General features: G+C 44.7%; 1 protein-coding gene across 2 annotated transcripts in view; it reads right to left on the minus strand.

Annotated features, from left to right (window-relative positions):
• The window catches only part of NSMAF (neutral sphingomyelinase activation associated factor), a 214,950-nt gene that overhangs the window by 109,301 nt on the left and 79,753 nt on the right, over positions 1-25,896 (minus strand). For both annotated transcript variants that reach the window (XM_078785018.1, XM_068127973.2), the window contains 2 exons: positions 17,059-17,235; positions 11,035-11,114 (listed from right to left, as the gene is read on the minus strand). In XM_078785018.1, coding sequence (XP_078641144.1) covers positions 11,035-11,114; positions 17,059-17,235 — 257 coding nt within the window. The remainder of the gene's footprint in view (positions 1-11,034; positions 11,115-17,058; positions 17,236-25,896) is intronic.

The raw sequence follows: 25,896 nt of genomic DNA on the forward strand, positions 1-25,896 counted from the left end.
GCACCTATGGTGAAAATTTCCTGTCAATCGGACCAAGAGTTGCAGAGAAAATCATATTTATTCTGTGCGGACAAACGGACAAACAAACAAACAAACAAACAGAGAGAGAAGAAATATGTCGTGCATAACACGATACTTGCGAAATCCCTAAAAAAAGTTGTTGGCCTATGATGACCTCAAAAATAATTGGTGGTTGAATTCAGTGACCTGGTGGTATTATGAATTGGTAGTACGCAAATCCTCTTAAAATCTCAAGTCAATCAGATGAAAATTGAGGATTTTATAAATTTGGCCTATGTTGACCTTATGGCCTATGTTGACCACAAAATTACTTGGTGGTTGAATTTAGTGACCAGAAATGCAAATTATCTTCAAATTTCAAGCTAATTGGATGAAAATTGAGAGTTTTAGAATATTGGCCTATTTTGATCTCAAAACTACTTGGTGGTTGATTTCAGTGACCAGATATGCAAGTCCTCTTCAAATTTCAAGTCAATTGGATGAAAATTTAGGATTCACCAAATGTCCGTCTGTCTGTCTGTCTGTCTATCTGTTCGAAGGTACCGTAAAAACTGCTGAACCGATCGCAAAGATATTTTGGGTGGATAATCCTGTGATCTCCAGGAGTAAAATCGGCTATTTCGTTTTCCCAATTTCAGCTTTAGTCTCCAGCATTCTCAGGTTTGGACTCCCGCATAACACTCGTGTTCACATAACGTTCATTGTTTTCATTGTGACGATGTTGTTTTCCCGGGTGCCGCACAAACGGCTGCACCGATAGCTGCACGGACTCGATCGGATTCGGTGACCTCGGCCAAAGACCTTTTATAAGGACACGGGTTGAATCCCTGCTTGAGAGAATTCTAACCCATTTCAATTGAAGGAAACATGTATCGGGAGTACATACGACATAGCGATTGTGAACACGATTATCGATCACGATCACCACGATCATAGTGTATTGATCACTGTGGGACATTTGGTGAATTATAGTAAGATACTGTTTAGATTTTGATGATTTGCGTGTGATATGATTAAACGGATGTTTATATGAATCGTTTAAAATTTTAAAAACGTTCAATTTCTGATATTTTCCCTTTTAATTTGGGCCTCCCAATTGAAGCCCCGCCCGTAGGGGGGCGGGTACCGTTGTGGGCGTTGAATCCCTGCTTGAGAGAATTCCATCCCCCTCGCTGCCATCACGGCCATCTATCCAACTTACAATCCCACGAGATATGCGGAAAGGACGACCCAAAACTAATATAAACATCATTAAATATCATTCGTATATAAACATCATTAAAAGTAAATAATGACCTCGGGAAAAGTTCAAAGACATTTAATCTCTACATGAGAGAATTCCACATAGCTATTTGAGCGGTGAATACGCGAACAGATCCCTGTCTCCATCGATCTTGCCAAGGCCGTAACACCTATCGGCTCAAAATCCTTTTAACTGTTCATTTGGTAGTTTTTACAATGAAGGAAACATTAACAGTTGTTAAAAGTTTATTTTGTGATAAATTGGAGTTATGTTGATTGGAATGAAAAAAGAGGTATCGAGTTCAAGTGAATGACGACATGCCGTGATGGTTTCTACTTTCTGAACGTGAACTTCGCGGATCGCCATATGCAGATTCGCCACGGTCCCACGATCGATGTTTCTATACGTTTGCGAACGGGTACGTTTTTCATGGAAGTCCTTCACGAACTTGCTGTCCATGTCTGACGTGTGACTGAAGGTGCGACAGGAATGTGGAATTTATTGGTTTCATGCTTTAGCATTCGCCGTATCTGCATTGCCCGTTTGCTTCTGGCCTCCCACCCGTGCGTAGCATCCACACACACGGCACGTGCATGGCACACACACGTAACATCCATACACGTGATTGTGTGGATGTGTGGAATGTGTGACATTTGGTGAATTATAGTAAGATACTGTTTAGATTTTTAATGATTTGCGTGTGATATGATTTAACGGATGTTTATATGAATTGTTTAAAATAAAAAAAGCCTTCAATTTCTGATATTTTAGCTTTTCATTTGGGCCTCACAATTGAAGCCACGCCCATAGGGTGGGTACCGTTGCTAGTTTTAGTAATTTGAAAAAGATGTTGACCTTTTGGCCTATGTTGATCTCAAAAATAGTTGGTGGATGAATTCAGTTCGTTGACATGAAAATCCTATTCAAATTTCAAGTCAACTGGTAGGAAATTGAGGATTTTAGAAACTTGAAAAGGATGTTGACTTTTTGGCCTATGTTGACCTTTTGGCCTATTAGTCAGGTTCACTATGTTAACAAATATAATTTCGTTCAATATTTTGGGAGATTAGCAAACCTGTACATTTTTGGAATCATCAGAGCATGGAGAATCCGAAAATCAATGTTGGCATTTGCACAGACACCTGCATGGCCGCCATTTTTGATTTTCAAAATGGCCGCCATAAAATACATATTTTGTGCCATCTCGGCTTCTAGTCAACTTAGAAACTTAATTAAATATGATAATCCTATGTTTTCTGGGTCAAGAAATCCAATAAAGGCCTCAAAGTAGTGTTCAGGATTATAGAAAAGCAACAAACAAATGTAATTGAAAACCATTGTCTTTATATTTGTGATATAACTGTATTACATAATACATGATATTGCAAGTCCTTTGAAGTTATAGGTATGGGTTTATAAAGCAAGCAGCCTTGTTAGTATCAGATTGAACTATAAGTCCTATATACAGGATCTACTAGGTATATACCGTTCAGGAATATGCTTTTAGATCTTCATCATTGTCCTCAGTGTCATTTTCACAAAGGTGTCTACGCAAATGCCAACATGAATTTTTTGATTCCTCATGCTCTGAATATTCCAAAAATGTATAGTTTTGCTAATCTCCAAAAATTTTGAACGAAAAAACATAGTGAACCTGACTATATGTTAATCTCAAAAATAGTTGTTGGTTGAATTCAGTTAGCTGATATGAAAATCCTATTCAAATTTCAAGTCAATTGGATGAAAATTGAGGATTTCAGAAATTTGAAGAAAGTGGTTGACCTTTTGGCCTGTGTTGATCTCAAAAATAGTTGTTGGTTGAATTCAGTTAGCTGATATGTAAATCCGATTCAAATTTCAAGTCAATCGGATGAAAATTGAGGATTTTAGAAATTTGAAAAGAAAAAGTGGTTGACTTTTGCCTTTTGTTGTTGTTGTTGTTGGTTTGTTGACCTTTTGACCTCAAAAATATATAGGATTTTGTCGGACCACGAACTCCACCATTTGGTGAAGTTTCGTGAAGATCGGTTTAAAATTGTGACCTGTAGGCAAGTATAAGTGAGCGGACAGACACACACAAACAAACACAAACCGGTGTGATCAACATAATTGTCCCAAATTTTTTTTTTGGCCAAGTAACAAACACTCTCAAATGCAATACCCTCTCCTCTGGCGAGGGTAATAAGACAGAGCATGCAACAATGCAGAGCTTCTCCAGGCTATGTACAAAGGGCCTTGAGAAAGTATCTCCATCCCTTGACTTTTTCACATTTTGTTGCGTTATGGCCTGAATATAAAATGGTTTGAAATTTTTTTTTTTTTTTTTTTTTTTTTTTGTTTTGTATACAAGATCGAGGCTCGTGAAAGAGCGAACATTAATCACACAGAAAGACAAACCGACACATAAAACATATAACATAGGGAGCGGTAGACAAGATGGGGAGAGAGGGGGAAGGACACAAACACAACATTTGAGAGCAGGGACCGAGAGACATGGAGACATCGAGAGATCTGAGAGAGGGCGAGGGCTTTGGGGGGGGGGGGGGGGCGTGGGAAGGGGGCAGTGGGAGAGGTATAAAACATATGGACACTGCCAGGACTTCCAGGAAAGAAGTTGGAATTTCAAACAAGGTGGATCTGGGGTGAATTAGCGGGGGTAGAAAAGATCAAGGTTTTGGATGGGGGAAGATAAGAGATGGTGGTGAACAGCTGTTTTAAAGACCTGGAGGGAGGAGTGGGATTGAAGGGAGTGAGGGAGTTTGTTCCAGAGGCGGGAGAAAAGAGGAATGAAAGAGTGAAGGTGAGCGGAGAGCCGAGATTTCGGCAGTTTAACCATCAGAGGGTTGCTGGCAGATCTTGTGCGACCTGTAGGAATATTTGGGGGACAGAGCACAGAGAGAGCTGGGGGTGCAAGGCCGGAGAGGAGTCGGTAGAAGACAGAAAGACCACCTACCTGCCTGCGGTGAGTGAGTGAAAGGCCCTCAGAGATAGCTTCATCGCGGGAGATTCCAATAATTCTGAAAGCTTTGGTTTCAACAGCGTGAAGCCGAGCTAGGTGTGAGGCAGGAGCACCGGCCCATAGGGGAGAACAGTATTCCATTGAGCTGCGGATGAAAGCCTTGTATGTGGTGAGGAGCTCAGGTGTGCCGAGGAAGGACTTCGCACGACGGAGGATGCCCAGTCGGCGACTGGCTTTGGAGGCCAGCTTGGAAATGTGGTTTTCCCAAGAAAGATCATGGCAGACAGTGAGACCCAAAATCTTGAGCGACAGAACTTCTTGGAGAGGATTGTTGAGAAAGTAGATGGGAGGGTTGTCCAGTCGATCTTTTCGGAGAGACATAGTAAGAGTGTGAGATTTGTCAGGATTGAAAGACATGTTCCACTTGTTTGACCAGTCTGTGATTTTGTCCAGGTCTTCAGAGAGTGAGGAGGCAGCAGACTGCCGATCTGAGGGAAGAGGAATGGAGCGGCAGAGAGTGGAGTCATCAGCAAATAATAATAATAATAATTCATTTATTTTGTATAGCGCTTTTCCAGAAGCCCAAAGGCGCTTTGACAGAGTGGCAAACATAATGCATAACAATACATGAAAACAACAATTGCAAAAAGACAAGAATCAATAGGGAAATATTTAAAGCAAAAGGAGGGAGAAGGAGAAGAGATAGTCAGGGGTTAAATGCTGTGGGTTGAATGTTGAATGCAGTGTTGAACAGGTGGGTCTTTAGTGATGTTTTGAATGTGGTGAGTGGAGATAGAGAGATAGAGAGGATTTTCGAGAGAGTCAGAGAGATCATTGATGAAGACCAGAAAAAGCACGGGGCCCAGAACACTGCCTTGGGGAACTCCAGCCTGAACAGGAAGAGGAGATGAGAGAAACCCATTCAGGGCCACACGTTGACGACGACTAGAGAGGAAGTCCGCCAGCCATGCGTGGAGATTTCCATGGATACCAAAGGAGGAGAGTTTGGTGAGCAGAGCAGGGTGCCAGACCGTGTCGAAGGCAAGTGATATGTCGAGGGAGACAGCTCTAATTTCCTGTTTGGCATTGAGGACCTCCATCCATTGTTGAGACAGCAGAAGCAGCATGTCCAGAGTAGAGTGACCTGGTCTGAAACCAAATTGATGATCAGAGATCAAGCCATTGGAGAAGAGGAAAGATTTCATATCAGAAGCAATGATGGATTCCATGACTTTGCTGATAATTGGGAGAAGGCTGATTGGTCTGTAGTTGCTAGGATCTGTTTTTGCACCTTTTTTGTGCAAAGCGGTGATGTTGGCTGATTTCCAAGCAGATGGCAGTTGACCTTGAGCAAAAGAGAGGGTGAAGAGAACAGAGAGAGGGTGAGATAGAGCAGCAGAGCAGGATTTTAGGACCCGTGGGCTGATGCCGTCGGGTCCAGTTGCAGAATCAGAGTCGAGGGTTGACAGAAACTTTTCCACCTTGTCAGGAGGAAAGGACACGGAGTCCAGGAGCAGCAGGGTACGACTGGGTATGGTGGGTACAGAGAGGGATGGGTTTGGGACACAAGATTTAGAGGCAAACACAGAGTTGAGGCATTCAGCTTTTTCACGTGCGGAGTCAGCTGTGTAGCCGTTTGAGGTAAGGGAGGGGATGGAGGGGGAACAAACACCAGAAACGGATTTGACCAGACGCCACCAGGATTTGGAAGAGGGAGACAGATAAGAGAGTTCGGTCTTGAGAACGGAGAGATATTGTTTCCTGGCTCTCCTGAGGGTGGACACACACTTGTTTCGGGCTTTGTGAAAGGAAATGAGATTTCCTTCCGTTGGATTTGCTTTCCAGGAGACGAAGGCAAGTTGTTTCTGGGCAACAGCCTCACCACAAGATTCCGTGTACCATGGACGGGAGGAAGGGTATGACAACTGAAGACGAGATGGGATAAATCTGTGCATGAGAGAGAGCAATTTACTTTGGAAGAATTCCCAGGATGAGTTGATGTCAGAGGTGGTAGAGATGGGAGACCAGTCCAGATGATTGATGGCTGCTTGAAGACCGTGCCAGTTGGCCTGAGTGAAATGCCAGACTCGTCGACGCTGAGCAGGCTCCCTGAGGATGGTCAGCGAGATGTCCACTTTAACAAGGACATGATCAGATGATCCGATCGGAGCAGAAGAAGAGCAGCAGACATTTTCAGGGAAGTTAGTCATAACCAAGTCCAGAAGAGAAGATGTTCCGTTGACTGAGATCCGGGTCGGGAAATTGACAGATTGTGTCAGTCCCAGTGAGTCGCAGAAGTCCTTTGCTGAGGAGCCATGGCTGGTGAGAGAGGTACCCACACCCAGCCAACTGGCATGATGACAGTTGAAATCACCACATATGAGGAAGAGAGAGTTGGGATGAGTAGATAGAAGTTGGTCCATATCATCAGACAGCGAGATGTAGATGGAGTCATCACTGTTTGGTGGACGGTACAACACACATATGAACAAGAGGTGGGAGCGAAGGGGAAGCCGTAGCCAGAGGTATTCCTGGGGGTGAGGTGGAGAGAGTGCAGTGCAGGGCGAGTGAGGAAGAGAGTTTTTGATAAAGATAGCAACCCCGCCTCCAGGACGAGGCTCAGGTCTATCATACCGGAGGAGGGAGTAGCCCGGGAGAGATACTATGGAATCAGAGACATCATAAAGGAGGAAAGTTTCTGTTAAGCAGATCACGTCTGGTTTGACAGAAGCAACCTGTATGGAGAGATCAGTTAAGTTTGAACGAAGGCCCCGGATGTTTGAGGTCCATACCGTTAATGAAGAGGAAGGGGGAGCATCAGATACAGAACAGGGGGGAGGAGGGGTAGGGTAAGATGTGGAAGAGGTGGAAGAGGTGGAAGAGGTAGGGAGAGCTGTTGAAGGTGTGTCAGAGATTTCAGAATAGCTCGGAGAAAGGGAAGGATGGGGCGGACAAAAGGTTTGATGGTGATTGGGTGAGCCAAAATGAGGTGTTATTTGAGGAGGGGGAAGAGCGAGGCAGAAGGTTGGGGGAGATGGAGGTGAGAGTTTGAAGGGGGAAGAAGCGGGGAGGACGCTTTGAGGAGGGGGAGTGAGAGGGGGGAAATTGAGAAGCAATGAGGGTGGGGAGATTTGAAGGGGAGGGGTGAGGGGGGAGTTTGGGAGGGAAGGGACAAGGGGAGGGATTTGAAAGGGATGGGATATGGGGGAGATTTGGAGGGGAGGGGTGAGGCAGGAGTCTAGGAGGGGAGGGGCGAGGGGGCGTCTTGGCGGGGAGGGGTGAGGGGGTAGTTTAGGAGGGAGGGGGCAAGGGGGGAGATTTGAAAGGGATGGGTGATGGGGAAGATTTGGAGGGGAGGGGTGATGGGGAAGATTTGGAGGGGAGGGGTTATGGGGAAGATTTGGAGGGGAGGGGTGAGATTGGATTTTTGAAAGTGTACGATTTATGGGAAACGAACATTTATTGCAAAATGAGTTTCTTGTGACCTTCGAGTTAAAAATACGTTTAAGGACGCTGGATGGAGGATGGAGTGCAGGAGAGTTTAGGGAATGTAGAAAAAAGGCACTATAGGAGATGGATATTTTTTTGGGGATGAATTGATTTGGTGAGCAAGTCGAAAGCAGCCTTTTAAAGAAGAAGAAGAAAAAGGTGTTATAAAATATGACGGAATACATAACTTGAGGGGAAAGTGTAAACATTGAAGGTTAATGAGTGAAAACTATCTGGGGAAATGGGGGAGAAACACGTGGTCGAAGAACGAACGAACGAATAAGAATGAATAAACGAATGAGAACAGAGAAGGAAATGTTGTTTTTTTTTTTTTTTTTGTTTTTTTTTGAGTTGAGATTTACACAAGGAAGTAGGCTATGGGTGAAAAGACTGGGAATACAGAGAACGAAAGTTATTGGATCACAAACGACGGACCACTGAGAGAAAAACAAAGCCTCAAGGTTGTACAGTGCACACTGTACAAGGCCTTGCTCGCGACACGGCAAACAGACGATCAATTTATGAAAGATAAACACCGAGAAACAACCAAAGTTGCACACAATAACTTCACACACCGAAAGATAAATACAGTTTCGACAAAATACAATTGTGAACAGACTTAACTTCGAAAAACGTGGAGACCGTGTGGAGCTTCGAAAATCCCTGCCGCCGTCTCCAAGATCTCGCGAGATCTCTCTCAAATTTTTTGAGATTGAGATTTTTTTGTCACTGATCTACACATAATATCACATAATGTCAAAGTGGATTTAAAAATTTTTTTTAGAATGTTTTTACAAAATAATGAAAAATGAAAAGCTGAAATGTCTCGAATCAATAAGTACTCAACCCCTTTACTCTAACACTCCAAATTGAGTTCAGGTGCATCCAATTTCCTTTGATAATCCTTGAGATAGCTCTACAACTTGATTGAGTCCACCAGTGGCCAATTCAATTGATTGGACATGATTTAGAAAAAAACGTCTTTCTATACAAGTTCCCACAGTTGACAGTGCATATCGGAGTAGAAACTCTACCATGAAGTCCAAACAACTGTCCGTAGAACTCCGACATATAATTGTGAGGAGGCTTAGATATGGGGAAGGGTATAAAACAATTTCTAGTGTTGAAAGTTCATTCATGAAAATGGAAAGAATATGGAACTTCCTACCCAGACTCTTCCTAGAGTTGGCCATCCAACCAAACTGAGCAACCAGGCAAGAAGGACCTTTACTTGGTCAGGGAGGTGAACAAGAAACGAATGACCACTCTGACAGAACTACAGAGTTTCTTGGCCGAGATGGGAGAACTTGCAGGAAGAACAACAGTCTCTGCAACACTTCACAAATCTAGGCTTTATGGGAGAATCACCAGATGGAAGCCACTCCTGAGAAAAAGGCACGTGACAGCACGCCTAGAGTTTGCAAAAGGCAAGTGAAAGACTGACAGAATGAGGCAAATTAATCTGTGGTCTGATGAGACTAAATTTAACTCTTTCGCCTGAATGCAATCACCATCTATCACCATCCCTACCATGAAGCATGGTGGTGGCAGCATCATGCTATGGGGATGCTTTTCAGTGGCAGGGACTGGGAGATTTGTAAGGATAGAGGGAACAATGAATGGAGCCAAATACAGGCAAATCCTTGAGGAGAACCTGCTTCAGAATGCAAAAAACCTGAGACTACGGTGAAGATTTTCACTCTAACAGGACAATGATCCCAAGCATACAGCCAAAGCAACACTGGAATGGCTTCAGAACAAGAACATGAAAGTCCTTGAGTGGCCCAGCTAAAGCCCAAACTTAAATCCTTTTGAGAATCTGTGGAAAGACTTGAAGATTGCTATTCACCGACGCTCCTCATCCAACTTGACAGAGCTTGAGCAAATCTGCAACGAAGAATGGGAGAAACTCCCCAAATCCAGATGTGCAAAACTGATAAAGACATACCCAAGAAGACTCAAAGCTGTAATCGCTTCTACAAAGTTTCGACTCAGGGGGTTGAATACTCATGAAAATTACATATTTTTTGTGTTTCATTTTAAATTATTTTGTAAAAAGTTCTAAAATAATATTTCCATTTCGACAGTATGGGGTACTAGCAGAAGTACCCGGCGTTGCCGGGCAGGGAAAGGGAGGGGAACGGGGGGAGGGGGAAGGGGAGGGGAACAGGGAGGAGAGGAGGGAGGGGGAGGGGAGGGGAAGGGAGGGGAAGGGAGGGGAGGGAAGGGGATGGGAAGGGGAGGGGAGGGTGGGAAGGGGAGTGGAAGGGGGGGAAGGGAAGGGGAGGGTGGGAAGGGGAGGAGGGGAAGTGGAGGGGGGAGTGGAAAGGGAGGGGGAGGGGGGAGGGGGGAAGGGAAGGGAAAGGGAGGGGAAGGGGAGGGGGAAGAGGAGGAGGGGAAGGGGAGGGGGAACGGGAAGGGGAGGGGGGGCAAGGGGAGGGGGGAAGGGGAGGGGAAGGGGGGAGGGGGAAGGGGAGGGGAGGGAAGGGCCAGTCAACAATGACATTGCAGTTCTCATGGTAGGAGAGCAGTACAACAATTGCGACATCGTCCTGCATCTTCGCGACAACAGCACGAAGCGGATTTTGGAGACTCACCAATCCTATAACGCCCCCCAGTACCAGCGTTGCCGGGCGGGGGAAGGGAGACCCGTACATTCCCAACCCGTACATTCGCCTTCTCGACTCAAGCTCACTCGGACAAAAGCCTCGCACAAATTACACCGTGATATATGGAGCGAGTCTGGCAGTGAGGATGGAACCTCACATGATTGCTCTGAGCGAATCAGCGAGCTGCTCTGGCACAGGCTGAGATTCAGTGTATAATGTTCCTCGCTGAAATGCGCTAAGTTAAATATGAATAAAAAATATGGATCTCGTCATCGGAGGTCATTTTTAGGTTGGCCATGTCCTTCCCAGGCCCAATGGCCATGTCTATGCCAAAAATCAAGTACGTGAGCCTCTCCGTTTAGGAGTCTATAGGTAACACACACACAAACTGTGTTTTATTTATATAGATTATGTGTAGATCAGTGACAAAAAATAGATCAGTGAAATCTGAATATAATTCATTTTAAATTCAGATTGTAGCAACAAAATGCAGAAAAAAGTCAAGGGGTGTGAGTACTTTCTGAAGGCACTGTACATGGATTACAGTAGATCTGAGAATGAAATATTTTCTCATTACAGTGGATCTGCATGTGGACTTACATTCATTTACTTACGCATTGGCCAATTACGATAACCTATCGTGGTCATTTCGGAACAGATGATAATAAATAAATAAATAAATAAATAAATAAATAATTTAATAAATAACTTACCAGCAGTCTCTTCAGCCTTTCAGCATTCAGAGCTCCGATGGGTTTGCAGAGATCTCGAAACGTGGCAGGATTACTCAGATCTGGTAAGTTGACGACAAAGTGTGATTGATGTACAACCAATAAAGCCGCTTAAAGCGGCTTCTTCATCATCAACATGGCTTCCATTATAACTGCAGTTGGAACGTACAGCATAAAATAAATGTGGTAAACAGCCCTGAAAATTGCAGAGTTAAAATATGCCAATGACCTTGATCTGGGTGTAATGGAACTTGTAAAATCTCCGGATATACACTCACTGATTAATTCATGAATAAATTAATTTCCTATTGCACCATCAGCGGAGGAGACTCATGGCTTTGCCAATCAGCTTGAGTGATTACGGATCTGGCAAGGCTTCTGATCCACTAGAACTCGTGTAAAATCCCACAAGAGATCACTTTGATTGCATCCAAGGCATGGGCACACAACGACCTGCTCTCGTACAAAGTACGGCATATTCTTATGGAACAATAAAAGGCAATTTCAGAAAGATCTGCACAACCCTCGATACGGTAATCGCCGTTTGACCTGCAAACAGCTCATCTTGTGTAGTTAATGTACTTCTCAAACAACGATAAGCAAGGGAAATCAACGGTAAGATTTTTAGGGTGGTAACGGTGGTTGAAAAGATGGAAATCCAGGACAGAATGCAGTGCAAGGTACAGGAGAACAGCTGTGGCTTTATCGTACCCCTGATTTGACTCTAGCTTTGATTTATGTCATTCCGCAGCTGCACACAAGCCCATGAGTTGAGTTTTTCGTGAAATCAGCGACGAACTATGCAAGCATACAAGGGAGGATTTTAAAAACAAAACTAAACCCAACCAAGGATAATCTTAGACCCCTTAATCACCCACACACACACAGACATGAAACCAAACCTCACTCCAAGCATACACAATAAGCACATGGCTCCTAAACGCAAGAAAACAGAATCACAACTCGAGGACTACAATCGCAGATCGCTGATGGTTCGCTGTACACCCAATTGGCAGCACTTGAAATTCTGCCTCATAATGAAAACAAACCTTGTTTTTCAAAAAACTGCGACACAGCACAACACTGAGACTAAAAACACAATGCCTCTCTGTGGGATAAAAAATAATTAAAAAAAATAACTGCGGGAATTAAATAATGAAAAATAATAATAATAATGGGAAAATAAAATAATTAAAAATAGAGGCGGGGGAATTAAATAACTGACAAGTACAGACACATTCGAAGTACACCGCCCCCATGCCAAATAAATAAATAACGTCCTCCAGTGAGGCATTGCCAGGGTGCGTCCAGCGATACCGCAGTGCAGCACATAGAGATGGTATTGGGAGGCAGGGAGAGGCGTACAATAATTGTTTGATTAATTGAGTAATTAAAATCAATAAATAATAATGGTAAAATAATTTCTTAATTAATTGGCTAATAGCATACCTGCACCAACAGTGTTTCATCCAAAGCTGTAACTTTCTGAAAATCAAATTAGTCATTAATCCCCCCCCCAAAATTTTTTTTGTTTTTGTTTTTTTGTATACAAGATCGAGGCTCGTTTAAGAGCGAGCACATCAAACACATAAAACATAAAAGGACACGTAAAAAATACGTTGAGGGGGAGACAAGATGGGGGGAGAGAGGGAAGCACACAGGCAGTGGAGAACATGGGACAATGGAAGATCAGTTCGAAGGGAGAGGGCTGGAGGAAGGGGGGGGGGGGGGGGGAGGAGGAAGGGAACTAAGGTACAAAACAAATTGAACTACAAGGAATGATACAGATACATTCAAAGTACATTGCCCCCATGCCAAATAAATAAATATCCTCCAGAGTGCGGTATTTCCGGGGCACCTGGCAATGCCACTGCGCAGCTCATAAAAACTGTATTGGGAGGGGGAGAGGTGCACAATAATTGATTGATTAATTGCATAATTAAAATCAACAAACAATGATCATACAATATTTTCTTAATCGACTGGCTCCCCTCTGGGCCGGTGCCCCTGCCTCACACCTAGCTCGGCTTCACGCAGGTGAAACCAAAGCGTTCAGAATCATTGGAATCTCCCGCGATGAAGCTAACTCCAAGGGCCTTTCTCTCACTCACCACAGGCAGGTTGGTCGACTTTCCGTCTTCTACCGACTCCTCTCCGGCCTTGCTCCTCCAGCTCTCTCTGGGCTCTGTCCCCCAAATATTCCTACAGGTCGCACAAGATCTGCCTGCAACCCTCTTATGGTTAAACTGCCAAAATCAAGACTCTCTGCTCACCTTCACTCCTTCATTCCTCTTTTCTCCCGCCTCTGGAACAAACTCCCTCACTCTCTTCAATCCCACTCCACCCTCCAGGTCTTTAAAACAGCTGTTCATCACCATCTCTTATCTTCCCCCATCCAAAACCTTGATCTTTTCTACCCCCGTTAATTCACCCCAGATCCACTTTTTTGAAATACCGTCCATGTGTTTTATACCTGTCCCACCCTTCCCATACCTCCCCCCCCCCCAAACCCTCTCCCTCCCATAGATCTCCCGGCTCTCAAATGTTGTACTTGTGTGCTTCCACCTCTCTCCCCATCTTGTCTCCCGCTCCTTTTATCACATGTTTCATGTGTCCGTTTTTTTTTTTTGTGATTAATGTTCGCTCTTACACGAGCCTCGATCTTGTATACAAAAAAAAAGAAAAAAAAGGGGGGATTTAAATCAAACTTGTTTATTTTTAGGACAGTGAACGATGTCATCTACCCGTCGTGGGACTATCCGGTGGCATATTTGGCGACAGTCGCATTGTTCTAGTTTTCATATCACCGACGCAAAGGCGTCGCCATCATAAAATGACAACAGGTGGATGTGCACACATGGAACATCCCATACCTAATGGTTACAACGTACAATCAACGTGCACCAATTTAAATAGTTTAAATAACAAACACAGGGCAAAGAGAAGGAAGAACACGCCAAAGGACACTTCGTAACACAATTAAAGATTACCGACTTGTACGTGTTCAGACAATTACCCAACAACAATAGCGCCTTCAGAATCCTCATATGTCGTGGTAACGAATGACAGAAGTAATAAAAGGTCTGAGCTCCATTGCTGACCTGAGGAATAAAATGCTTCTATTCATTTGAAAATAATATGTCATTGGGGTAACGATAACAGGTTACAATGGTCCAAAACCATCCAAGGCAGATGCTTCCCGTCACTACGTGCTCTCACAGTCAATTTTTCGCCAACATCACTGCATTGCATAAAAAAGGTGCAAAACCGATCTCCTTAACTACACACTTATCAGCTTCCTTGTAATCATCAGAAAGGTCATGGAATCCATCATCGGAGTTCATATGAAATTCTTACTTTCCTCCAACGACCTCTTCTCAGATCACCAATTTGGATTGAGATTTCAGACCTGGTCACTCTAACCTAGACAGTGGACATGCTGCTTCTACTCACCCAACAATGGATGGAGGCCCTCAATATCAAACAGGAGATCATAGCCGTCTCCCTGGACGTATCTCGTGCTTTTGATACAGTCTGACATCCCGCCTTACTCTCCAAATTCTCTACCTATGGCAACCAAGGTAAACTCCAAACATGGCTTCCTGACTTCCTCTTCTCTCATAGCTAACAAGCCTTGTGTTGGCTTAACGATTAATATGGAGGCTTAAGATCCTAGGGTATCGAGTTCAAGCTCCTGTCAGGCGTTGAATTAACACCAGGTGGATTGACGGAGCCTGTCATCCTTCTGACATTGGCAAAATGAGTACCAGCTGACTGGTAATGGAGGGCATTGCATCAGCGGCACAGCAGCACCCCCATAAAATGATGCAACCAGCAGCCACCGGCTGCATTCGAACCAGCACCACCACAGAGAAATGTTCGACTGTCAACAAAATCCTTTCATCTCCTCTCCCTGTCAAGGCTGAAGTGCCCCAAGACTGTATTCTGGGCCAAGTCCTATTCCTAATCTCTCCGACTCTCTGTAAATCCCCTTTATCTCTTTCCTAATGAATCCACCCTGTTCCTGATGAATCAACTCGTACTTCAGACAGGGAGGCTGCAGCCTCTTCCCTCTATTCAGACCTTGAAAAATCTTCCCTCTATTCAGAAATCACAAGCTGGTCAAACACTTGGAATATGTCTTTCTATTCTGACAAATCTCACACTTTCACCATCTCTCTCCGAAAGGACCGTCCAGCAAACCCTTCCATCTACTTTCTTAGCAATCCTCTTGAGGAAGTTCAGTCATTCACACTCCCGGGTCTCACTAATTTTTTTTTTGGTATACAGGATCGAGGCTCGTGAAAGAGCTAACATTTATCACACAAAAAAATCAAACAGACACACAAAACATATAAGGGGAGCGGTAGACAAGATGGGGAGAGAAGGGGAAGCACACAAACACAACATTTGAGAGCAGGGACATCAGGAGATGTGTGGGAGGGACAGGGCTTGGGGGGAGGCGGCGTGGGAAGGGGGAGAGGGGTGGGAGAAGGATAAAACACAAGGACACTGCAAGGACTTCCAGGAAAGAAATTGGTATTTCAAAAAAAGTGGATCTGGGGTGAAATTAGCGGGGGTTAAAAAGATCAAGGTTTTGGATGGGGGAAGATAAGAAATGGAGGTGAACAGCTGTTTTAAAGACCTGGAGGGAGGAGAGGGATTGAAGGGAGTGAGGGAGTTTGTTCCAGAGGCGGGAGAAAAGAGGAATGAAAGAGTGAAGGTGAGCAGAGAGCCGAGATTTCGGCAGTTTAACCATCAGAGGGTGGCTGGCAGATCTTGTGCGACCTATAGGAATATTTGCGGGACAGAGCCCAGAGAGAGCTGGGGGAGCAAGGCCGGAGAGGAGTCGGTAGAAGACAAAGACCACCAACCTGCCTGCGGTGAGTGAGTGAAAGGCCCTCGGAGTTAACTTCATCGCAGGAGATTCCAATGATTCTGAAAGCTTTGGTTTCAACAGCGTGAAGCCGAGCTAGGTGTGAGGCAGGAGCGCCCAGAGGGGGAGCAGTATTCCATTGAGCTGTGGATGAAAGCCTTGTATGTGGTGAGGAGCTCAGGTGTGCCAAGGAAGGACTTCGCATGACGGAGGATGCCCAGTCGGCGACTGGCTTTGGAGGCCAGCTTGGAAATGTGGTTTTCCCAGGAAAGATCTTGGCTGATAGTGAGACCCAAAAGCTTGAGTGACAGAACTTCATGGAGAGGATTGTTGAGAAAGTAGATGGGAGGGTTGTCCAGTCGGTCTTTTCGGAGAGACATAGCGAGAGTGTGAGATTTGTCAGGATTGAAAGACATGTCAGCCATTATATTTCTTTGGCAAACCACATTTTAAAGATGGTCTCCAAAGACAGCCGCCGACGACTGGGCATCGTCCATTGTACAAATTCCTTCCTTTAGGCTTTCATCTGCAGCTTGGAGTACTGAATCTCCCACAATGAAGCTGAGTCTATGGGCCTATCTCACTTCACCATCACAGACAGATCCGGTGGTCTATCTCTCTTCTAGCGGCCCCTTTACTGGTCTTGCACCCTCTGCTCTTTCCATGCTTTGTCTCCAACCCCCTCCCCACCAAGGGTTCTGCAGATCTCACACGGTCCACCATCAACACCCTTCTCGTGAAACTCCCAAAATGCAGAATCACTGGTCACCTCCACTCATTTGTTCCTTTTTATTCCCCCCACCTGTGAAATCAACTTCCACATTCTCTCCAATCTCGCTCCTTCCTCCAAGTCTTCAAGAAGCTGTTCACTATCATCTCAGATCACCCCCACTTCACACACCTAAAATCATGATCTTTCCTACACCCATTAATCCCCCTCCCCACCAAGGCCACTTCATTGATAAGAATAACAAACAGGAAGTTTACTGCATGAGGAGGAAGAGAATAAGAAAAGGAAGACGATGAAGTCGACAAAGATAAAACTTATGCATCGGGATTATGGAGATTCGAATCGAGGTTAAAGGTGAACAGGTGAACTGCACAGGAAGCGATCGAGGAAAGCACGGTACCGAGTTGTGGGCTGGTATAATCCACGATGATCCAAGGAAACACGGGGTACTGCGACAGGTCATTGAAGCTACGGTCGGCGAGGTTGTTGAGGTGCAGCAAGTAATCGTAGTTGGAGATGAGTCCACGCTGCCACTGCAGTGTGTAACTCTCTGTTGTGTGTTCGGTCACGTGGTTATCTGCAAACAGAGATTGAGGCCTAAAACCAAAAGCTTGTTGCCAACGCAAGGAGATTAAAGTTCACCATTTACAGATACACACCTTGATATTGTAAAATATGTACACCTTATGGGAAATACACAAGCTAATAGGGACTCATTGGAACCTCCTAAGTCATGAAAATCAGGAATCTTATAAATAAAAGTTGTTTTTCTGTGTGTCTGGGTGTGTGAAACACTAATCACACTCAAACTACGAGGCCAATTGACACCAAACTTGACGCAGAGACCAAATTGAACCTTCTGTTAAACATAGGCGACTTCCAGTTTTTTATGACTATGGCCAATGATAATATCGCTAAATAAAACTCAAAATTATATTATGGCGGTTTGTAGGTTTGGTCTCGACGGCATCCGTTCCTGCCCCCCCCCCCCCCCACCTTCCCCTCACGTTTCCACTTTCTCTGCCTCACGTTTCCCACCCAACTTGGAAGCTGTGAAACTTGTGTTGCTTGTCGAGGTTTTTCCTTTCTGGGGTTTCCCGCTTTGGTTTTTTTTCTTATCGGAGTAAAACATTTAATTATTTTTATTCCGCCATTTTGCGTTTCCCTATCCAGATTTTTTTTCCATTTGTCTGACGGGGCCTCAACTCAAGTTTGCAGACAGTGGTTCCCATGTGTTATTGGCGTGTGTTTATGAGGGACCACGCTCCGGCCAACTCAACAGGAGTGTGGGATTAATGGTTGTGGACGTTGGAGAAAGGAAGGAGTCTCCTTTGGCATTGTCGGGGGGGGGGGGGGGGGGGGGGGTTTGACCATTTTCTGCAGTCAATGACCCCCCCCCCCCCCTCATCACAACATTCCCCCCAACTTGGCCATGCTTTGGAGGTGGCACGTTGCCCTTTTTGGATCGATCTGTACGTCACAGTGGATGCGTCTCTCCAGGTGGATTTCTCACTCTCAGACAGGGTGGTGGTCACGGGGCACCATTTCTTCCCTGGTTCGCAAATGTGGGACCTCAGTGAAAATTCCACTGCTTGGCTGAGATGTGGGTTTGTTAACCCCCTCCCTACCTCCCCAGCTCGGCGGCTGGCCCACACCGGCATTTCTCCTGCCCCCACCCCCCCGGCCCACTGGTTGTCCTGCCCCCCACCTCCAGGCCTACTGGTTTCTCCTGCCCCCTTCTCAGTTTTTTTTCCCTACCTCCCCCCCCCCCTCCCCCCCTCAAGCACTGACTGTTCTCCTGCCACCTGGCCCTCTCACTGCCCCTTCTCAGCCTCTTCCCTCCCTCCATTCCCTGCGCATCGCCGGGTACCTCTTCTTGTATATTAGCAAAAGGAGCAGCATCCGTGTGTGTATGTGTGTGCATCTACTCTAAATGGTTCCTGCTATTGTAGAATAATAAAAATTGCATTGCCAGAAAGCGAATGATCAATTTACTTAGAACAAAAAATTTAAAAGTTGAAAAACTTCAGGTCCGTTTAATCACATGAGTGTCTTTTAACAAGACGTGGAGCTTAATGCAGCGGTTTAAACGGTCAGCAGGTCCTTATTCTATGTCAGCAGGAACCCATTAAAATAAAACAGGACGGACATGCATGGAAGGAGCACACAATTATAACATACAGCAATACTTCTTGAAGAAAGAGAAAAATATAGAATAGTGCACAGGAGCACACAAATCATAACCACAACCAGAGCAACAACTACGGGTTATAAAATATCCGTTTTCCATGTTTCACTTCATTATACATCCTCATTGAGATTCACAGATAGACATATTTGGGGAGTGCAACGTGCTGTCCATTGATTCAACCGGTTGGGGAAATGACGGGTCTAATTTCCTCGTATTAAATAAAAGGGATTTGGGGAATGGGGTGAGTGGAGATTTTAAAAAAGAATTAGCAATGGGATGGAATTGGAAAAAATAGGACGATGGAGAGGTAACAGGTAGAATTGGAACACAAATCCCAGAGTGATTAAACGTGTGCAATAAGTTGAACATCATGGAGGTGCATTAAGAAAATTAGGTTTGCTCATGGATTTGATTTTGTCAATAAAGGATAAACGAACAAGAAAGGAAAGAGTCATGTACACATCGATGAGCACAGTGCATTCAGAAAGTATTCAGACCCCTTCACTTTTTTCACATTTTGTTATGTTGCAGCCTTTTGCTGAAATCGTTTAAATTCATTTTTTCCCTCATCAATCTACACTCAATACCCCATAATGACAAAGAGAAAACAGGTTTTTAGAAAGTTTTGCAAATTTATTAAAAAGAAAAAACGTGAAATATCACATTGACATAAGTATTCAGACCCTTTGATATGACACTTGAAATTTAGCTCAGGTGCCTCCCATTTTTCTTGATCATCTTTGAGATGTTTCTACACCTTGATTGGAGTCCACCTGTGGTAAATTCAATTGATTGGACATGATTTGGAAAGGCACACACCTGTCCATATAAGGTCTCACAGGTGACAATGCGTATCAGAGCAAAAACCAAGCCTTGAGGTCGAAGGAAGTGCCTGCAGAGCTCAGAGACAGGATTGTGTCGAGGCACAGATCTGGGGAAGCCTACAAAAAAATCTCTGCTGCATTGAAGGTTCCCAAGAGCACAGTGGCCTCCATAACTCTTAAATGGAAGAAGTTTGGAACAACCAGGACTCTTCCTAGAGCTGGCCGCCCGGCCAAACTGAGCAATCGGGGGAGAAGGGCCTTGGGAAGAGAGGTGATCAAGAACCCGATGGTCACTCTGGCTGAGGTCCAGAGATCCTGTGTGGAGATGGGAGAAACTTCCAGAAGGACAACCATCACTGCAACACTCCACCAATCTGGGCTTTATGGCAGAGTGGCCAGACGGAAGCCAAACAGTTCAATCCTGGTTTCATCAGACCACAGAATCTTGTTTCTCACAGTCTGAGAGTCCTTCAGGTGCTTTTTTGCAAACTCCAAGCAGGCTTTCATGTGTCTTTCACTGAGGAGAGGCTTCCGTCTGGCCACTCTGCCATAAAGCCCAGATCGGTGGAGTGTTGCAGTGATGGTTGTCCTTCTGGAAGTTTCTCCCATCTCCACACAGGATCTCTGGAGCTCAACCAGAGTGACCATCGGGTTCTTGGTCACCTCTCTTACCAAGACCCTTCTCCCCCGATAGCTCAGTTTGGCCGGGTGGCCAGCTCTCGGAAGAGTCCTGGTTGTTCCAAACTTCTTCCATTTAAGAATTATGGAGGCCACTTTGCTCTTGGGAACCTTCAATGCAGCAGAGATTTTTTTTGTAGGCTTCCCCAGATCTGTGCCTCAACACGATCCTGTCTCTGAGCTCTGCAGGCAGTTCCTTCGACCTCATGGCTTGGTTTTTGCTCTGATACGCATTGTCACCTGTGAGACCTTATATGGACAGGTGTGTGCCTTTCCAAATCATGTCCAATCAATTGAATTTACCACAGGTGGACTCCAATCAAGGTGTAGAAATATCTCAAAGATGATCAAGAGAAATGGGAGGCACCTGAGCTAAATTTCCAGTGTCATAGCAAAGGGTCTGAATACTTATGTCAATGTGATATTTCAGTTTTTTCTTTTTTATAAATTTGCCAAACTTTCTAAAATCCTGTTTTCTCTTTTTCATTATGGGGTATTGAGTGTAGATTGATGAGGGAAAAAATGAATTTAAACGATTTCAGCATAAGGCTGCAACATAACGAAATGTGAAAAAAGTGAAGGGGTCTGAATACTTTCTGAATGCACTGTATGTATGCAAGGAGATGAAAGAGAGAAAGAGAGAAAGAGAGCCAGAGATGGAGGGGGAGAGAGATGGAGTGACGGAAAGGGGAGGTGGATGGGGGGAGAGAGAGATTGACTTTAATTTTTGACACATTGTATCATAGAAATAAGCAACGGTACCTGCCCTGAGGGTGGGGCTTCAATTGGGAGGCCCAAATGAAGCCCTGAGGGCGGGGCTTCAATTGGGAGGCCCAAATGAAAAGGTAAAATATCAGAAATTGAAGGCTTTATTTTAAACGATTCATATAAACATCCGTAAATCATATCACACGCAAATCATCAAAATCTAAACAGTATCTTACTATAATTCACCAAGTGTCCCACAGTGATCGATACACTATGATCGTGGTGATCGTGAATCGTGATCGATAATCGTGTTCACAATCGCTATGTCGTATGTACTCCCGATACGTGTTTCCTTCAGTTGAAATGGGTTAGAATTCTCTCAAGCAGGGATTCAACCCGTGTCCTTATAAAAGGTCTTTGTCCGAGGTCATCGAGTCCGATCGGTGCAGCCGTGCAGTGATTGGTGCAGCCGTTTGTGCGGCACCCGGGAAAACAACATCGTCACAATGAGAACAATGAACGTTATGTGAACGCGAATGTTATGCTCGAGTCCAAACCTGAGAATTCTGGAGACTAAAGCTGAAATTTGGAAAACTAAATAGCCTATTTTACTCCTGGAGATCCCAGGATTATCCACCCAAAATATCGTTGAGATTGGTTCAGCAGTTTTTACGGTACCTTCGAACAGACAGACGGACGGACATTTGGTGAATTATAGTAAGATACAACAAAAGAGATCAACCCCGAAGCAAATTTCAAAAGAATACACGGAAATCAAAAAGGAGAGCAATCAGTGTCCTGCAACCCAATAAAAGGGATTGAAAAACAAAGGCGAAAATCATGACTAAATCTCTAATACATTTTCATTTACTTTGCACATTTACCAACATATTGTTACGGAACCCTCCGTCGGCCTTTTTCCCCTTATCAAGGGGGGATCAACCCCCTTGTCTTTGACTGACCGACGTGAGTCCTGAAGTTGCACAGCTACCCCCGAAGAGGCAGGTGCACAACCTCGTTCGTACCGCGGACAGATGTTAATTGCCGAGTGGTTTAGCAACCGCGGCACGAACCATTAACAAGGGACTAGACCCGATTCCTAAACGTTGGCCAAATCGTGCCACAGGTGTCCAATGAGGGAAATCACAAAGACGACGGATGTAAGGGAAAGAAAGGCAAGGTAGGAAGAACAAACCTAATTTATTATTATTATTTACAAGACCAAAAGAACCAAGGAGAATGGAAAGATAAGAAAATAACGACAGAAAGAGGGACGGACCAGAAGGACACAGTGCAATTTCTAGCTTACACAGATTTACTTATAACCCAGGACAGAACAAACAAAGACAGACTCACACGAATGGGAAATGAAGGCAGGCACGAATGGCTGGAAAGGGAGGAAGGTTCAGCTCGGACCAGAGGGATGGCTGGACGGACGAGGCAGGATCACAAGGCGGGGAGGATGCGGGTCCGGTCCGTGTAAACGGCAAGGCTCGAGGTGAGCGGCCGCCAACCCTCTGCAATCTGGGTCGCACGGTGGCGTTCCTTCGCGGCAGCGGGTCGAACCTGCGTGTCAGAGCTCAACTTCTCCTCAGCCGAACTCCAATGGAACTACGGTCCACTGAGCTCTCAGCTCCTCCTCAACTGAACTGCTCAGTGCGTCCTCCTCACTCATCTCCTTTAAGCAGTCCCTCCGTCGCCATTTTTATTGCCCTCCCCGAGATCAAGCTGCGGGCTACAAGGGCACGCCTACCAGGCCGCTCACTGCAGTGCCGGTTGGCTGGCCCGGCCTCTTTTGCTCCACCTTTGATGACGATCGGCGGCCAACGCCCTTCTTCTCCGAGTTTACCTCGTGGCTAATGGAGGCTTGCGGCGAAAACCGCAACCCCAAAGCAGCAGCGGCGAATGCAGTTGGCAATAGCTGACAAAAGGGGAATTGGAAGGGAATCTACCTTATTTGAATTCGGTGCAATGGAGTGTCAATTAATGGAAGACAAAGCCTTAAACTAATACACATAATAAGGAGATAACTACTGAACAGGGAGATCTATGATTTGCTACGTGATGCGATGGAGTAACTACGAGGACGACCTTTTGACCTTTACACTACGGTGGGTGATATTTACACACAAAAAAACACAATTCTCAAATCCACAACAATATGTTTCAAAAAGAGCATTGCTGTGTACGGTTTATGTCTGCGTCGTTGATGTGTCTGCGTTGTTGATGTGTCTGCGTTGTTGATGTGTCTGCGTTGTTGATGTGTCTGCGTTGTTGATGTGTCTGCGTTGTTGATGTGTCTGCGTTGTTGAGGTGTCTGCGTTGTTGATGTGTCTGCGTTGTTGATGTGTCTGCGTTGTTGATGTGTCTGCGTTGTTGATGTGTCTGCGTTGTTGATGTGTCTGCGTTGTTGATGTGTCTGCGTTGTTGATGTGTCTGCGTTGTTGATGTGTCTGCGTTGTTGATGTGTCTGCGTTGTTGATGTGTCTGCGTTGTTGATGTGTCTGCGTTGTTGATGTGTCTGCGTTGTTGATGTGTCTGCGTTGTTGACGTGTCTGCGTTGTTGACGTGTCTGCGTTGTTGACGTGTCTGCGTTGTTGACGTGTCTGCATTGTTGACGTGTCTGCGTTGTTGACGTGTCTGCGTTGTTGACGTGTCTGCGTTGTTGACGTGTCTGCGTTGTTGACGTGTCTGCGTTGTTGACGTGTCTGCGTTGTTGACGTGTCTGCGTTGTTGACGTGTCTGCGTTGTTGATGTGTCTGCGTTGTTGATGTCTGTGTTGTTGATGTCTGCATTGGTGATGTCTGTGTTGTTGATGTCTGCGTTGTTGATGTCTGCGTTGTTGATGGCTGCGTTGTTTATGTCGAAATTAAATTCTATTTTAATCGAGTCGAGACCAGGGATTGAAAATGCAGGATCATGTTACATTGTTCCAGTTACTCTGTTCTGGTGGTTTCCCTTTAATTTTTGCTTTTCTAAACAAGTAGATTGCTAGCTTAGCCAATACAATACATAATTCAAAAATATTAACAACTTTTCATTTGCTGAAGTGACTAAGCCCAAAAATAAAACCCGAGGGAAAAAGTAACATTTACTCAATCTGCGTTGTTGATGTGAAAATATATTTTTCAGCGAAAGAAAAAAGACACAATGTTATAGTCGATATACCCACGAAACAAATCTTCAGTGGCATTGCAATAAACAGGAGCCAATACTGAATGGAGACAGAGTAGAACCGGTGAAAGTGATAAGTAAATTGGGAAGTGAAGGATTATGGGATACCCATTTAACCTCAGCACTCCATTGCAGCCCAAGTCTAAAGGATGTACGAATGATTCTACAAGTACTTGAGCTACAGCTCTTATTGACCTGGTACAAGTAATCTCAGCAATTTCCTTAGCAGATTTCCAGCAACGATTGGATGAGTCACGAAGATGCCAAACATGTTTGATGTCAACTGAAGTGAGGTTTTGGGAAAACAATGGCTTTTGGGAACATTGGAAAAGAGTGGGTTTGAGGAATAAAGGATCCCCGCAAACATTTTCACATCATAGGATTATTTTTGATGACTCACTGCTACGGCTTGCTCGGCCGTCTAAACTTCCATCCAGGAACAAAAGAAAGTGGTACACCGCCGGAGGGTACGTACCCCGATTGAAACCATCACATGGGACAGGTAAGCGGTGTTAGACAATTGGACCCTGCTATTGCGTGATGGACCAATTGGTGTTCGTAGTTGCTGGTTCGCAACCTGCCGAAGTATGAAGTTATTCGTGCGCGGCAGCCTCAGGTCCGGTAAGTTCCGGAGGGAATGGAGGCAAACCCCCTCATAGTTGACCCGAACCCCATGCCGTAATAGAACGTCTGACTGCAACCTGAGATTGCGTCCCCAACATGAGTTTTCCAGCAGTAGGCCAGTCGAAACTTTATTGCAGAACCAGCAGTACTTCTGGATCTAAAGTATCCAAAAACGCAGTGAAAATTCCACTTGAAGGCCGTCGATCCCAGGGGTTTTTCCATCTTCAAAACTACACAGAGCTATACTGAGTTATTTCAAAGTAAATAGCTCTTCTGGCCCTTGACGCTGGTTACAACTCAAAGAAGGAAGATGATTTGTCACATCATCAACATCTTTACATATATATATATTTCTCCACAAATAAACCAGAAAAAAACCTTTCACAAGCGCTCCAACATCACCACTCTCATTTTGTTAAATATTCCCTCTGGTATCTAAAATACCTTTGGGACTTCTTAAATCCTTCTAACTGAAAAAAGCTTTTAGTTGGAGTGTCAGAAAACGTCCACATTTTGGATTCTGAGTCTCACTGACATCCCCATTACTGTTTCATGAACCAATTCCCTTAGATAAGCTGTTTTTTCCAATAACAAGCTAACAACTTAAGTTTCCTATCATTTTGAGATTTAGCTAAGTCTTCCTCTAATTGCAAAATTTCAGATTCCAAGAGTGAAACAGCAATTTTATTCTTGCTTGTGGAAAAGGATTTAAAACATTGACAAAAAACACGAATTTGGGCTTCAGCATTGTCCCATCATAACTGGAGAGAAGGGTAAAAAGGTTTTTTTTGGACAAGTGTTTCCCAAAAACTACGAAACAAATCAGTAAAAGAGCAATCCTCTAACAGGCTGGTATTGAAAGTCCAACATGCACTTTTACGAATCAAGTGAGAAGAGGACAGGCCAAGCACTACCAGGTGGTGATCAGAGAAAGCAGAAGGAAATTGATTACAAGACACGAGTACATTTATACAAGAGTTACGCATAGGTCCCCCGTTGGTGAAGTGATGTGAGTTGACAAAGTGGAAGATGCAAGGCG

The sequence above is a fragment of the Myxine glutinosa genome, chromosome 9 (genome assembly GCF_964187855.1).
Source record: "Myxine glutinosa chromosome 9, kmMyxGlut1.1, whole genome shotgun sequence".
NCBI classification, from domain to species: domain Eukaryota; kingdom Metazoa; phylum Chordata; class Myxini; order Myxiniformes; family Myxinidae; genus Myxine; species Myxine glutinosa.